Source organism: Myxine glutinosa, chromosome 2 (assembly GCF_964187855.1).
Source record: "Myxine glutinosa chromosome 2, kmMyxGlut1.1, whole genome shotgun sequence".
Lineage (NCBI taxonomy): Eukaryota > Metazoa > Chordata > Myxini > Myxiniformes > Myxinidae > Myxine > Myxine glutinosa.
In genome coordinates this window covers 99,021,265-99,037,604 of record NC_136262.1, presented here as the reverse complement: position 1 = coordinate 99,037,604, position 16,340 = coordinate 99,021,265, and the positions used below count along the sequence as shown (strand labels likewise).

The window sequence follows — 16,340 nt, the reverse complement described above, 5'->3', positions numbered from 1 at the left end:
TTAGGGTGCCGGCTTGGGATCCTGGAGCGGTTAGGGTGGCGGCTTAGGATTCTGGGATCCTGGAGCGGTTAGGGTGCCGGCTTGGGATCCTAGGATCCTGGGTTCGAATCCCGGTCGATTGCTGAATTAACGCCAGGTGGGTTGACTCAGCCTGTCATCCTTCCGAGGTCGGCAAATTGAGTACCAGTTCACTCGTAATTCCCTGTGTGTCGCAAGAGGCGACTAACAGTGTTGGCGGCAGGAAGGGAATCTGGCCATAAAACATTGCTTTAAAAAGGGGACCAAGGTGCCTGAAAAAGGCCATCCCTCTCCCTGCGGGGAAAAATGGCCTCTAAAGGTGGTCACTGTCTGCCCCCTTGACAGAGTTTTCTTTGTGGAGCGCTTTGTACTGTGTGCATGATTGCTAATTTGACTCAATGTATGAATGTTGCGTGTGTCTTGTGCTTTTGTAAGCAGCACATGTCTGTGAGTAGCATCATTGGCTGAGGGGTTGTGTGGCTGTGCTGCTGAAGCAGTGCCCCCTGTAGGTTAGAGCGAGAATTTGGAATTTGTTCAGGGTGCTGGTGATGGCTCGCCTACTCTTCACAAAATACACCGTGGGATCCTTAACATGGACCAACTTGATGCAGGGAGATGGGATGCCCAGTGTGACGTTAAAAGGTATTTTATGTGTATTAAGTATGTGTATTAAGTATGTGTATTTATGTGTATTATGTGTATTAAGTAAATTTTATGTGTATTTATGTGTATTAAAAGGTATTTCCGATGTCCCTGCTCTCCATCTTGTGTCCCGCTCCCTTTATCATATGTTTCATGTGTGAGTTTGTCTTTTTTGTGATCAATGTTAGCTCTTACACGAGCCTCGATCTTGCATACAAACAAAAAAAACATTGTATACATAAGACACATGACAGTGGCTATGCTACTATATATGCGTATGCAAGTATGGACATGTACACCCAAGTGCACACATGTCCATGTGGCTGTACAGGTGTGCTCTTCTCCGATACTGTGCCCTGCATCCTTTACAGGGCGGGTCCATCCTCCGAATGATGAATGACATTCTTGGCAATGAAACTTTCATCAAAGGCTTACGTGTAAGTGGTTTCGGAGTTTAAGGCTTTTAACCGTTGAAGTTGAAGTCAAGTCATGCATGTATGGTACTAATACAAGTATTTTGTATTATAGTAACGACTGCATTCTTGTCCATCACAGACGTACGTGAAAGAACTCAAGTACAACAACACAAACGTCCATTACTTACTGGGACATTTGCAGGAGGTACAGAGACGGACACAATCTTGTCTAAATGTGCTGTATGTTGGGAGAGGGAAGGACATATTTGGGTTAGCTTCTTGCATCTATCAGTCGTTTATTTTGATATGACAGCACTTTGTGGAACTAAACGTATGAGGAATGTGCTCATGTTTGTGCAATCAATTTTTGTTACCGATTGCTAATAAATGTGTTGTGTTTACCCAGGCAGTGACGGATGATGTCGTCAAACTTCCAGCAACGGTGGAGGAAATATTTTCAAATTGGACCCAGCAGATGGGATATCCCTGTGTGTCGATAAATAAAAGTGGAATAATTTCACAGAGCCATTTCCTTATGAACCCCACAAGTAATGTCACGAGGATTTCTCCACACGAGTGAGTTTTTACTTGTTACGAGATTTTGCTCTGGATGTTTTGTTAATCAGCCTCAAGCTTTGCTGTCATATTGTACTTCCTGACTCATGGTGTCTCCTCATCCACAAATGGGAAGAACAGACAAACTAGGATTTTCTCATTTATTTTGCTCATTGTATCCTCACTTTGTACAATTGTGACAGGAGGGCACAGATTAACTTCAGAGCTATCTGCTCTTGGTTTGATTCTGAACTCGACAAAACGTCCATAATGCTGTCGGACGATGATGCTTTTCACACATTGCATTTATAAAGCGTGCCATGAGTGGGGCACGACACGAATCTGGGGATTCGTTTGCCAACAGTGATCTTCCTCTTCTTCCTTAGCTTTCACAATTATTACCAGATTGTTGTGCGGTTGACCACGGGAAGCTTGGCCCAAGTCTTTCACGAACCAACTGGCCAGGCCTGACATTCGACTGCAGTTATGATATAAATTTGGAATTTGGCCAGGGTCCCCAGGATAGCTTGCCTAATCTTCCTTCGGTGATAGCTCGTCAGGCCTGGCCAATAGTTTTCTTCAGCGATAGCTTTACGCTTGTGACTAACAGTGGTTTGTCTCTAAAGAAACAAGTAAAAAAAAAAAAAGCAGTCTGCACTATTCACACGCATTCGTCTATTCATATCAATCTCAATGTAATATTATTATAATATTATTACCTCTGCCACCAAAGGTGGATGCAGGTTATGTTTTCACCCCTGTCTGTTTGTCTGTCGGGTTGTGAACACGATATCTCAAAACGTTGTGGACGGATTCGGACGAAATTTGGCAGAGATGCAGCGTAGGTGACAAGGACGAAATGGTTCGATTTTGGTGAAGATCCGGATTCGGATCCGGATATGAGAATCTTTTAAGTGATTCTTCACCATTGGTAGATGGGATCAAAAACGATACATAGCAGGATATCTCAAAAAATTGTGGACGGATTTTGACGATACTTGGTGGCGAGGTTGCGTGTGTGATGAGGAAGAATCGATTCGATTTTGGTGAAGATCGGAATATGGATTCGGATATGAGAATTATTTAATTTCTTAAGTGATTCTTCACCATTGGGAGATAGGGCCAAAAACGATAAATAGCAGGATATCTCAAAGTTATGGATGGATTTGGACGAAACTTGTAGGACAGGTTGCGTGTGTGACGAGGAAGAATCGATTCGATTTTGGTGAAGAATGTTCCTGCATTACATTATAAATTCTGTATTATGATTTTCTTGTCGACTGAGATACAAAACGTAAACTGTTCACCAGGCGGAGGTATGCTCTCTACAGAGTGTCGTTCTAGTTATAATATTGTTACTTTTGTGGGGGTCCCTTTGTGGGGGACAAAAGGTCTGAAGGTGAATATCGGAAAGACGAAGGTGATGGCAAGTGGTAAAGCATGTGGTGAGGTGGAAAGAACTGGGAAGTGGCCCTGTGCTGTGTGCAGGAAGGGTGTCGGAGTGAACTCCATTCAATGTACAATGTGCGCTGAGTGGGTTCATCAAAAATGTAGTGATCTGAGAGGGTCATTAACCAGTGTGGCAGCTACATTCAAATGTAAGGTGTGCACAGAGGGAGCTGCAGATGGAGGAAATGTTGAGTTTGATCTTGGAGACGGCGTGAAGCTGGAAGGTGTGAAAACATTTTGCTACCTCGGAGATATGCTGAATGGAGAAGGTGGATCAGACTCGGCAACGGTTGCGAGAGTGAGATGTGCATGGAAGAAGTTTCGGGAACTGAGTGGCGTGCTGATAAGGAGGGGAGTGTCGTTGAAGCTGAAGGGAAAGGTGTATGCTGCATGTGTGAGAATGATTTATGGGAGCAAGACATTCGTGATGAACGTAGAGCAGCAACGAAGGTTGGAAAGGGTGGAAATGCGAATGGTTCGATGGATGTGCGGAGTATCGTTGAGAGAGAGGAAGACAAATGATGAATTGCGAAAAATGATGGGAATAGAGCCTGTGATTGATGTTGTGAAGAGGAACAGGTTGAGATGGTTTGGTCATGTGTTGAGGAAGGATGAAAGTGACTGGTTGAGAAGAGTGATGGAAGTGAATGTAGAAGGAAGTAGAGGACGGGGAAGACCGAGAAAGACTTGGCTAAAGATGGTGGAAGAAGAAATGCGGGCAAGGGGGTTAACAAGGAGAGATGCAGAAAATAGGGCAAGATGGAGAAGATTGTCATGGGGACCGCAAGGCTAACCCCCGCTCTGGCAGGGAAAATGGCCTTAAAATGCATGTTGTGTTGTTGTTGTTGTGGGGGTCGGTAATTAAATACCTTGGTGAAGATAGGAATGTGTAAATTAGCATGGACCATGTGACGTGAAGAAAAAGAATCTTCATGTAATAAGTAGGAAATCTGTATAGAATAATATCGTATATGTATCTCCATTTGTGGGGTGGAACTATGCTAATTAGGTAGGGTTTAAGGATAATCCCCATGTATAATTGCCCTCCTGTGATTCTTCCTTAGGTTTTTTTTACATTCATTCGGCCAGCCATGCAATCAGCCCCATTGCTATCACAACACCGAAAAGCCCGATAGAAACACAGCACATTCCATCGGACAAGTAAACCCTGCCCCACGACTGCTGACATCTTCCGAACATTCCCAAATGGCGGCTACACTCCGCCTTGATGACTCGTAGCGGAGAAAACATGCCCCGAGTTTGGTGACTGGTTAAGGAGCCATTGGATGATGTAATGGGACATCAGGATTGGTCGATGAGTGACGCCACTGAGGGACAAAGGAGGGTGCACCCTTCCCCCTCGCTCTCTCTCTCTCTCTCTCTCTTGGTCCTGGCCTGCATGACGAACGGTCGCATTTTTGACTCCAGATCGGGCGGTCGCTTTTGTTCTTTGTCCCTGGCTTGGCCATTCCTGGCTCATGTGCGATTGTGGAGAGGAGGAGGAAGAAGCAGATTCGCTCTCTCTTTCTCTTGTGCCGGTCTTGGGATCGAACGGGGGGATGTTTGGCTGCCTGCTGCACAGCTCAGTGTGCAGGCATGCTTGACCGGTGCCATTGTGGACGCATCGATGCTCGGTCCTTTCGCCGACTGACCGGACCCGTTCAACGAACACCAAGCCCCTCGTTGAGACAGAGATACGTGCCGGCCGACAGAAACATTATTTATTTTTTTACTTTCGTTTTCCCCTTGTTTGTATGAGTCTGAGTGGAGACGTCTCAAATTAGGAAATAGTTTTTACCTCACATTTATTTTTAGCGTCTCACAATTATTTCATCAAATTCATTAATTGCTGCATTTTACATGTGTGTTGTGTTTGTTTACTCGTTTGTGAGTTCGAGGAATACACCCCGTGGCGGCCGTCTGATCAGATAAGGCTTCGGGCCTTTCCCGTGCCGCGAAAAGGTAATCCCGCCAAGTTCGAACTACGCCTCAGCGTTAACTGTTCGGCTATCTGTCCAAGGCTGGTCTTCATTGGCTACGGACTTGACAATATTAGTATACACTGTATACCTCAATATTATAATAAGTATATTTTTTTCTCTAACTAAAAATCCTGACATGTTGGGTTAATTCTGATTTCAGATTCAAAATCAGCATATTCAAATTGGTTTAAGAAACATTATTTAATCTCAGTAGCAAATTTGTTCTTGTCGAGTGTAATGAGACCCAGAGTTTGAATGACTGAACATATTCAAGAGTATTAAGAAAGTAGATCGGAGGGTTTGTCAGATGGTCCTTTTGGATTTCGTTGGTTTGCCACATTTCCCTCCGAGTTTCAGCTCATCACATATCCGGGTGTCGATACATTCTTCTGGATTTTGACTTAAGGTTTAACACTTCACATGATGTTTAACACCCTGGCCCTGGGATTCTACTGTACCACAGAGTAACCATTAGTCAGGTTTACTATGTTTTTTTCGTTCAAATTTTTTGGAGATTAGCAAAACTATACATTTTTGGAATATTCAGAGCATGAGGAATCCAAAAATTAATGTTTACATTTGCGTAGACACCTTTGCGAAAATGACACTCAGGACAGTGATGAAGATCTGTAAAAGCATATTCCTGAACGGTATAGACCTAGTAGATCCTGTGTATAGGACTTATAGTTCAATCTGATACAAACAAGGCTGCTTTCTTGCTTTATAAACCCATACCTATAACTTCAAAGGACTTGCAATATCATGTATTATGTAATAGTTATATCACAAATATAAAGACAATGATTTTCAATTACCTTTGTTTGTTGCTTTTCTATAATCATGACAACTATTTTGAGGCCTTTATTGGATTCCTTGACCCAGAAAACATAGGATAAGCATATTTAATTAAGTTTCTAGGTTGACTAGAAGCTGAGATAGCACAAAATATGTATTTTATGGTGGCCATTTTGAAAATCCAAAATGGCGCCATGCAGGTGTCTGTGCAAATGGCAACATTGATTTTCGGATTCTCCATGCTCTGATGATTCCAAAAATGTACAGGTTTGCTAATCTCCCAAAATTTTGAATGAAATTATATTTGTTAACATAGTGAACCTGACTACATGGGCAATGCATGTAAATACATTCAAATGAAATTGTGGACTTTTTGTTTACTCTTTCCAGAAGGAAATGTTAAATAAATAAAGAATTTTTTTTTTTTTGCAGATACATCTGGACAATTCCCATTCGATGGATCAGCAGTTCCACGGATGAAACTCAAACGCACTGGCTGCGTGACAAATATAGTAAGTGCTTCACAGAATGGGTGGCAGAGGGGTCAGGAGAAGCTGTTTGTTGTTGTTTGTTGTTGTTGGAGATAACAATAGGAAGAAAGGAGGCATGTATGTTTATTTTATTGTTCAAACGTTACTGACCGAATGCATCCAGGTAAATTGAAACTTGGAAGGGAAGCCAGAAATTCTTATTATACCAGGAGAGGAAATTGCCATAAAGCATTACAGATGTCACAATCTACAACATTAAATGCTTCACAGATCATCCTTGGCACCCATAACTTTTACAACCTCATCCATCAATAAGAAAATGCCAAAACATTTCCATGCGTATTCATAATGCACCAAATAAATCAGGTTTGCCCTTTTCTGACAGGAACAAATCTACACATTTCCACATCCCGCTTGTCCCACACTTGTTGTACATCTATCAAGTGCAGAATATTTGTACATGGAAATCTTTGTTTGCATCACTGTCGGTAACCAGACTTGAATGGTTCATCTTGGCAAACTGAGTTAGCGGCCTACATTGTGGTTTACTTCTCACAACCCATTAATTCAGGTGTTATCCCACAGACAATATGACAATTCCGCAGAGCGATAGCTGGATCCTCCTCAATGCTGGAGCGGTGGGATTTTACAGAGTCCAGTATGATGACGACTTGTTTTCAAATCTCTTAACACAGCTACAACTTAACCATTCGGTAAGTACAAAATTTCACCTCGACATTGTATGTGATACGTTTCTGTGATGTTTTAAAAGTAACAATTTGGCGAAATTGATTTAAAGTGTTTTTTTAAATTATTTTTCTGATATTATGTGAAAAGCGATTTGGAAGATCACAATTCATTGCTGTCAATTGTATGTGCGCACAACGGTTTGTTCACAGAAGGGTGCAAAGGTCATTGTGGAATTTGTTTTTTAAAATTGTCTGAAAGTGATCCATCCAGTTAAGTGATCATATACGTGAAAATGTCTGTGGCCATGACACCATATTTTCATGGCTCTTATTTGTGAAAACGGTGACGTCATTTCGGTGGCAGGTTTGGAGCTTAATTACCGAAGACTGAACTATGAGAATTGGCAGATGTTGATAGTGAAAATTAAATAATTGTAAGGAGCCTGCTAGTAATAAGGCCCCAAGGGGTATCCTAGTATGAGTTTAAAACCGACTTATATTACAAGAAAGTTGTTGCTCAATGGATTTTGAAGAATTAGCCATGGAAGGAAAGTCTGTGCATAACTATAGACATTCTTGAAAATGGTATCCACTCATTCTTGAAAGACATTCTTGAAAATGGTATGCGCTCTACCGAATGCCCTTCTAGTATACAATGTTTTTATGTTTTAAAATGTATAGGATGTACTGCAAATAGAGGTGGGCCTTGTTACCCCAGTCACACAAGTATTAAGGCCCATACAGTGTAATTTGTTGAATGATTAGACATCAGTGGAGAGTATAAATGTTCCATACTTTTGTTTATTAGTACCTGATGTTGTGATGGTTCTCTATGTATTGTTTCGCTTTTGTGAAGTAATACTTTTCTGATTTGTAAGTAATTTGTTTTACATGGAACTTTTAACCCACAGGAATGTCACTTGTTATTTACATGAATCATGTGACCCTTTGCCGATCTAACTTGTAATCCCTTAATGGTGCTGTCTGTAACTACCCTGTGCACATAGTGCAAAGCCAGGGTCACAAAATTGGTTCACTCTGTCCGTCTGCCAGTCGATGATCGATGACTGAGGAGCTACTTGATTTAAATTGTACTTTATATTTTGAACACTGTAGAACATGAACCTGCAGTTTTGCAGTACTTTTTGGCTCTGAATTTGACAAATTGTACAGTGTCTTGTCCCAAGTGTGCACACACACTTGTGGTAAAGCAATTGCTTCAGTGTGTCTGCCTGTCTGACAGTTAAAAGGAAATTGAAAATCATTCCAAACAGGAAACCTCTTGTTTTTAGGGACGTCATAAAAGGACACAAACAACAGGTGAATAACTAATTTACCGTGTTAAATAATATGGTGTAAAATACAGTGTGGCATTGATGGTATACTTCTGATTCAATGGTTTTTTTTCCTACATCCTTTAAAACTTTTATTTTTATTTCAATTGAATTATATATTTGAACACTACAACACAAATTGCCTTGTTTTCACTTCCGGTTCCAAAAACCTCAAGCTGAGCAGTATTTGGGTGAAACTTTACGCTGTATCGACCAATCAAATTTGCCGCACGCTCTGAAAAAGGAGTTTCTTTTTTGATTTGTTTTGTATTTTTTTGTATACTAAGTCGAGGCTCATATAAGAGCTAACATAGAACATCTAATAAAGGTAACGGGAGACAAGATGGGGGTGGAGAGGGAAGCACAACAACAGTAGAGAACAGGAACATCAGCAGATCTGTGGAAGGGAGAGGGCTGGGGTGGGGTACACGGTATAAACAATATGGACACTACAAGGACTTTTCAGAAAGAAAATGGAATAGAGTAACAGTGAGATTCCGACAAAAATGGTGGCACCTGGCGATACACAGAATAACTTCGTCAAAATTATCTGTTTGTTTGTTTTTGCATCTTTTTCTCAAATATTGTACCAAAATCGTTAGTTTCTCTGAGAAAATAAGTTCATGAACAAAGCTTATATAGATCATGCTCGAAAACACAAAGCAAGGGTTGAAAAGACCCTTCGCATCTGTTTTCTTTTCTGAAGACTGTGTGGGGGTAAGGTGTCTTTGAACTCTTTCGTTAATTCTTAAGTAATGAGATTTTATAATTTTATAGAATGACATTCTGACACTGCTTTCTGTGACCAGGTCATTCCATTGGAGAACAGAGCACAGCTTATTGATGATACATTCAACTTGGCAACGTAAGGGCTGCAGTACATCACAAAGCACACAATCCATTCTTTTCTTTTTGTCTTATTCCAGTCATGTTTGGCAACGGTGTGAATGTATATTTTTATTTCTGGTGAGGGGGATTCTGTGTTGTGGTGCCTCTCGGTAAATACTGTACTGTTGCCGTACTGGTGTTACGAATCAACCAAAAATGTGTGGACTGACATTGCATGCAACACCCTCCATGAAGGTCATTCACAGATCAGGTAGGTTTTTGCAAACATTCGGAAAGAGACCTGGTTTTCAGAAGCTCCAACGCATGCTAAAACTTAATTATAATAGTGTTGCCCTCAGCTTGATTTTAACCCACAAATATTGAGAAACGAGTCCTATGTCGTCCCCACTGGGCATCGCCATTCTCTTTTAAATTGATGCCCTTTTAATTTAGAATGTGCTGATCTCAATGTTTTGAACCAAAAACCCGTTGCAATCAGAGCAATGGAATAGTTTGAGTTTATAACATTTCAAACTTGGAGCTGAAGTGTGAAGAGTTACAAGGCATATGTTGTATTTTCCATCCCATTGCGTGTAAGCTTGTGTTCCTCTGTCATATGTAACATCTGGACCATCATTTTATTTCAGGGCCGGTTTGATGAAAATCGAGGATGCATTAGATACAACCATCTATCTTGTTGATGAATCAGAGTATGTTCCATGGCAAACTGCAATCAACAATCTTGGCTATATCAACCTCATGTTCTCAATGTCGATGTCCTATGGAAACTTGCAGGTACGTGATATGAGGAGTAATAAATACAAAATCCCTGCCAATACAATGCAATTTGGCACTGAGATTATATTATAAGTGGTTATTAGTTAGTATCATCTTTCAAATTATATATATTGTATATATAAATATATATATATATATATATATATATATATATATATATGTATATATATATATATATATATATATATATATATGTATATATATATATGTATATATATATATATATATATGTATATATATATATGTATATATATATATATATATATGTATATATATATATATGTATATATATATATATATATATGTATATATATATATATATATATGTATATATGTATATATATATATATATATATATGTATATATATATGTATATATGTATATATGTATATATATATATATACAGTGGTACCTCGGCTTACGAGTGCCCCAACGTACGAGTTTTTCGGGATACGAGCCGTCGCTCGGGCGGTTTGTTGCTTTGGGATACGAGCCGAGATCCGATGTACGAGCTCAAAAAATTTATTTTTTTGAATTTTCCGGTTGTGGCTTCCGGTTCCGGTCACGTGGTTATCTTGCCGTGAAAGCATCTCTGCTTGGATATAAAACACGCAATCGTCGAAATACATGAGCGAGGAATCTCCTTGCTCCAGCCGGTGACGTCATCGGCGGGGATCCCCGCCTCCAGAGTGGCTGGTCACGTGACCGCCAAAGCGTGTCGCGCGTGCGGGTATAATGAGCTACACCTGTGGATCACGTGACCACGGAAGCACGCCTCGCTTGAGAGGCATGGCTTTCGGTTTGCGTTTTGCTTTATAAGGCGCGATAAATGGGCTTTTGAGTGTTAGCGGTTCATGGCGTTGACGGTTCATGACGGTTCATGACGGTTCATGACGGTTCATGGCGTTGACGGTCAAAAACCCATTACATCAATTTTACCAGGCACTGTACAGTAAGTACAGTGGACACCAAATGCACGGTGGAAGGCTAGAAGTAGAAGATCGTCCAAGACAAGTGAGAATAAGCCATACTTTGGAGATGACGTCATTCGCTGGTCCGATAACCAAAGATGTGGTATAAAAAACCAGGTGAGCTAACAATGCAGCAATGAAGGAATTCGGCCAAGGCACCGGCACACAACGACCTACCTACATCGAAAGACTCAATGCCAATGGTGACAGAAGCCAAGACGGCCGGCTTAAACACCGCCGAAAGACCACGGTGTACCAACTTACGATGCAGAACATCTTGCACTTAATATGATGACAACAGGTGCCATCCTCTGACGTACCATTACAGGTACAGGTACAGTACACGTGAGCACAGAGCAAAAGTTCACTGAAACCGAGATTAAGAAAAAAGAAAAAACACCTCGTGGTCCGTGCTCGATATCCGAGTTTCAATCTTTTCAAACACATGATGCTCTCGGTCACGGTATCTCCTGCGAGCTGCTTCTCCTTCAACCACACAAACAACAACTTCTCCATATCTTCATGGATAGAGGTCCGGAGCTTTGAAATAATCGTAACGCCCTTGGCTGGCGTTATAGCCTTTATGGACTCCTTCTGCTTCAAAATCGTACATATCGTAGAAGGAGTACGATCGTACTGCCTCGCCAAGTCGACAACACGCACACCTCACCTGGCATGCTCTTCTCCTCTGCTTAATAAAACCAGTTTATTTCTTTACATTCTCTTGTATTATGTACAGTATATACGAGGTCGTGCTTGTTTATACATTATTTGTTATTTATAAAGTACATTTTTGTTATTTAAAAGCACCTAACAAAAAAATTGGTGTTTTTTTTTTGAGGCTGGAACGGATTAATAGCATTTCAATGCATTTGAATGGGAAAATTTGCTTTGACTTACGAGCGATTTGGCTTACGAGCTCCGTCACGGAACGGATTAAACTCGTAAGCCGAGGTACCACTGTATATATATATATATATATATATATATATATATATATTGTCCTGTCCCCAGCGATTAAGACCGCTGCGTGATGGATAACTGCGTGACTGTTGCGTGATAGCTGCGTGACTGTTGCGGATTTGAGAATCCTGTGTTGTAAATATCACCCTCTGTCAATTGTAATAATTCTTGTAAATACCTCCGTTTTGTGTAAAGATCAAAGGTCGTCCCCTTAGTTAATCCATCGCATGCACGTAGAAAATCATATACCCTTCTAAATAGTTATTTCTTATTCTATGTCAGTATAAGGCAAAGTTAGGAGTGGAGGAATGGTTGATCAGAGTAGTGATGGCAATGTACAAAAGAGCACGCACAGCTGTAAGGACGAAGGACGGGAACAGTGGTGAGTTTGAGGTGAAGGTGGGAGTGCATCAGGGGTCGGTACTAAGTCCACTACTATTTGTAGCTGTGATGGAGGTGCTGGCTCAGAACGTAAAGGAGGGTTTACCGTGGGAGTTGTTGTATGCAGATGATCTGGTGTTGATTGCGGAAAGTATGGATGGACTGAAGGAAAAGATGAACACGTGGAAGGAATGTATGGAGACAAAAGGTCTGAAGGTGAATATCGGAAAGACGAAGGTGATGGCAAGTGGTAAAGCATGTGGTGAGGTGGAAAGAACTGGGAAGTGGCCCTGTGCTGTGTGTAGGAAGGGTGTCGGAGTGAACTCCATTCAGTGTACAATGTGCGCTGAGTGGGTTCATCAAAAATGTAGTGGTCTGAGAGGGTCATTAACCAGTGTGGCAGCTACATTCAAATGTAGGGTGTGCACAGAGGGAGCTGCAGATGGAGGAAATGTTGAGTTGGATCTTGGAGATGGCGTGAAGCTGGAAGGTGTGAAAACATTTTGCTACCTCGGAGACATGCTGAATGGAGAAGGTGGATCAGACTCGGCAACGGTTGCTCGAGTGAGATGTGCATGGAAGAAGTTTCGGGAATTGAGTGGCGTGCTGATGATGAGGGGAGTGTCGTTGAAGCTGAAGGGAAAGGTGTATGCTGCATGTGTGAGAAGTGTTATGATTTATGGGAGCGAGACATGGGTAATGAACGTAGAGCAGCAACGAAGGTTGGAAAGGGTGGAAATGCGAATGGTTCGACGGATGTGCGGAGTATCGTTGAGAGAGAGGAAGACAAATGATAAATTGCGAAAGATGATGGGAATAGAGCCTGTGATTGATGCTGTGAAGAGGAACAGGTTGAGATGGTTTGGTCATGTGTTGAGGAAGGATGAAAGTGACTGGTTGAGAAGAGTGATGGAAATGAATGTAGAAGGAAGTAGAAGACGGGGAAGACCGAGAAAGACTTGGCTAAAGATGGTGGAAGAAGAAATGCGGGCAAGGGGGTTAACAAGGAGAGATGCAGAAAATAGGGCAAAATGGAGAAGATTGTCATGGGGACCGCAAGGCTAACCCCCGCTCTAGCAGGGAAAATGGCCTTTAAAATGCATGTTGTGTGTTGTGTTGTGTATGTCAGTATAAGGCTCTGTTTCCCATTAATTGACACTGCATTGCACCGAATCGAATAAGATAGATCCCCTTGTTCAAATTCCCCCAAAATCTCCATTTCCAACTGCGTCATTGCCATTCGCATTGCCAACTACATTTGCCGCCATTATGGCGAGGTCATCTCGGAGAAGAAGGTGGGAGGAGTCAACCAAGCGCCAGGAACAAGGTGTGGCTTTGCCAACGCCTCATCAAGGGGGCGGGATCGGTGAGCCCTCGCGACCAATCCAGGCCGAGGCGAGCTCACCGATGGGCGTTTCTAAAAGGCCGGCGGCTTGATCGCCACGCGCCATATAAAAGGAAGTTGGGAGGGACTGCTTAAGCAGATGACCGAGAGAGCCACAAGCAGATGACCGAGGAAGCCCCAACGAGCAGATGACCGAGGAAGCCCCAACGAGCAGATGAGTGAGGAGTCTACCGCAGCGAATTCACCGCAGCTGAGTCCACCGCAGCTGAGTTGAGTTGAGAAGGAGTTGAGCTTTAACGGCAGTTCGACCCGCGGCCGCGAAGCAACGCTGCCGTACGAACGAGAGTGTGGAGAGTTGGCGGCTGCTCACTCCCGGCCCGGCCGTTCTCCTGCGTCCAGCTGAACCTTCCTCCCCTTCCAGTCATCCCTTCCTGCCCTCATCCATCCTTTTGTGTACGTGAGTTTGTTTTGTTTGTCTTGTCCCTGGCAATAAGTAAGACTGTATAGGTAAGTAGAATTGCACTGTGTCTTCCTCTTCTGTAAATTATTTTCGTTTCTTTCCTTCTCCTTGGTTCCTTTGATTGTGCAAATAGTAGTAATAAATTCCTGTTACTCCTTACTCTGCCTTTTCTTCACATCCGTTCGTTTTAGAGGTTTTCACATTGAATACCTGTGGCACGATTTGGCCAACACTCAGAATCAGGTTGAGTCTTTGTTAATGGTTCGAGCCGCGGGCTGCTAATCCGCTCGGCAATTAGAACATCTAAAACCGTGGTTCGAGCGGGAGTCCCTCCCCTGCTTCGCGGTCAGGAGTGGCACTCAGGTCCTTGGGACTTTTCGTTGACCAAATACCCTGGCTGCTCCCGACCGGAAGGAGCGTTGGGACCCCCAGGATTCACTTCGGTCAGTCGCAGACAAGGGGATTAATCCCCCCCTTGGTAAGGGGAAAAGGGGCCGACGTTGAGATCCGTAACAATTGGTGTCAGGAGTGGGATCTGGAACCTGGGACGAAATTTATTTAGCCCAAATTTTGGACACCAATTGTACTATTGGCCGTAACAATTGGTGTCGGGAGCGAGATCCAGAGCTGAAGTGCGCTTAGCGCACTCAAAATTACGAGTGGCCAAAATTTTATTAAAACATCCAAATTTAAAATCGTGCCATGGATAGTCAAGGCGACCGGATGCCGGTGGGGGTAGAGTTATAGGGTTTAGAAGCGACCCAGGACCCCAGGGAAATGTATATGGGGGAGAGAGAGGAGGAGAGCAATGAGGATGTGGTTGCAGAGGTTTCAGGCGCACAGATGGCGCCCTCGCGCACGAGGTTGCAGCGGCACCAAATGTCGCCGCGCCCGTGACCGTAGCAGCGCCGCCGATGGACTGGGGCCTATTCATGCAGCAAATAAAGGCCTTTATGGTTAAGTCGGGTGAAGAAATGGAAGACACAAGGAGGGCTGACAGTGAGAAAATGGAAAGCAGAATGATGGGAGCAATGAGGGACGAAGCAAGGGGCACCAGTAAGCAATTGGGAAATCAAATCGGGGGGCTAGGAAGCAAATTGGAGTGAATCGGTAAAGTTGGGGACAGAATGGGTGACCGCATACAAAAATGTGGGGAGAGCATACGAAAATGTGGGGAGAGTGCACAAAAATGTGGGGAGACCATGGATCGCATGTTGGGCGAGGGGGTCCCAGGGGTGCACGACGAGTTAAAGCGGGTTGAGAAGCGCTGGCTGAGCGAGTCGGAGCAAGGCGCGGTAAAAATGACGGGGGTAGAAATCGCGACCCGTGGTATGGAAAAGCCGGCAACCGTCGAGGTAGAAAAGGAAATTTTATTCGGACCAACGGTCGTCGAGGGAAAGAAAAAAGAAATTAAGTCTGAATCATTCGAAGCAGTAGTGGAAATTGAAATTGGAGAGACCGGGGGCTTAGAAAAGCACTCGCGGCAGGAAGAGATGGATATTGTGCAAAGTCCGTGTTCACATCCTGATGCCGTACTTGCTAATCCTTATCAAGATTTGCAGGTGCACGTGGAGAAGAGGATCCCAAAGGTGAGTCGCGCTGTATATGGTGCTAAGAGGTTTTTCGGCAAAGTGTTTGGCGCGAAGAGAATTGTCGCGCGATTGGGATCGAGAAAGCATCCGGGCGTTGGTGGAGGGTCCGTGGTGCGCTGTGTGAGTGGAAATGGCGCGCTTGTGGAAAAAAAGTGTGCGTCGGAGCGAGAATGCACGTCGGAGTGTACGGAGTGTGACACGGAGAGTGAGTTGGTGGTGGCGCAGGTGCGAGAGGGCACATCGGAGCGCGAGTGTGAAACCGAGTGCGAGCGAGAATGCACGTCGGAGTGTACGGAGTGTACGGAGTGTGACACAGAGGGTGAGAGTGACCCGGAGAGTGAGTTGGTGGAGGAGCGGGTGCGAGGATGCACGCTTGGGAAGAGTGTGCGAGGAAGCACACCTGAGTTGGTTGTGGCGCGGGTGTGGGAGAGCCCATGGAAGCTCACTTGCTGTGAGTTTATGGCGGCAAGGAACATCACGTGATCGCGTCACGAACATCATTCGTGATCACGTCATCACGTGATCGTGATCGTCATCAATGAGCGCGAATGAGCGAATCAGGGTGCTGCTCTGCCACCGATTCAGATTCCGTGTATAATATTCCTCGCTGAAAAAAAATATGGATCTAAAG

At 43.3% G+C, this 16,340-nt stretch overlaps 1 protein-coding gene across 4 annotated transcripts in view; it reads left to right on the top strand.

Moving 5' to 3' along the window:
* The window catches only part of ANPEP (alanyl aminopeptidase, membrane), an 80,690-nt gene that overhangs the window by 38,556 nt on the left and 25,794 nt on the right, over positions 1-16,340 (top strand). For all 4 annotated transcript variants that reach the window (XM_078771344.1, XM_078771342.1, XM_078771343.1 and 1 more), the window contains 7 exons: positions 1,032-1,097; positions 1,216-1,281; positions 1,483-1,652; positions 6,290-6,369; positions 6,934-7,061; positions 9,181-9,236; positions 9,847-9,994. In XM_078771344.1, the coding sequence (XP_078627470.1) occupies positions 1,032-1,097; positions 1,216-1,281; positions 1,483-1,652; positions 6,290-6,369; positions 6,934-7,061; positions 9,181-9,236; positions 9,847-9,994 (714 nt within the window). The remainder of the gene's footprint in view (positions 1-1,031; positions 1,098-1,215; positions 1,282-1,482; positions 1,653-6,289; positions 6,370-6,933; positions 7,062-9,180; positions 9,237-9,846; positions 9,995-16,340) is intronic.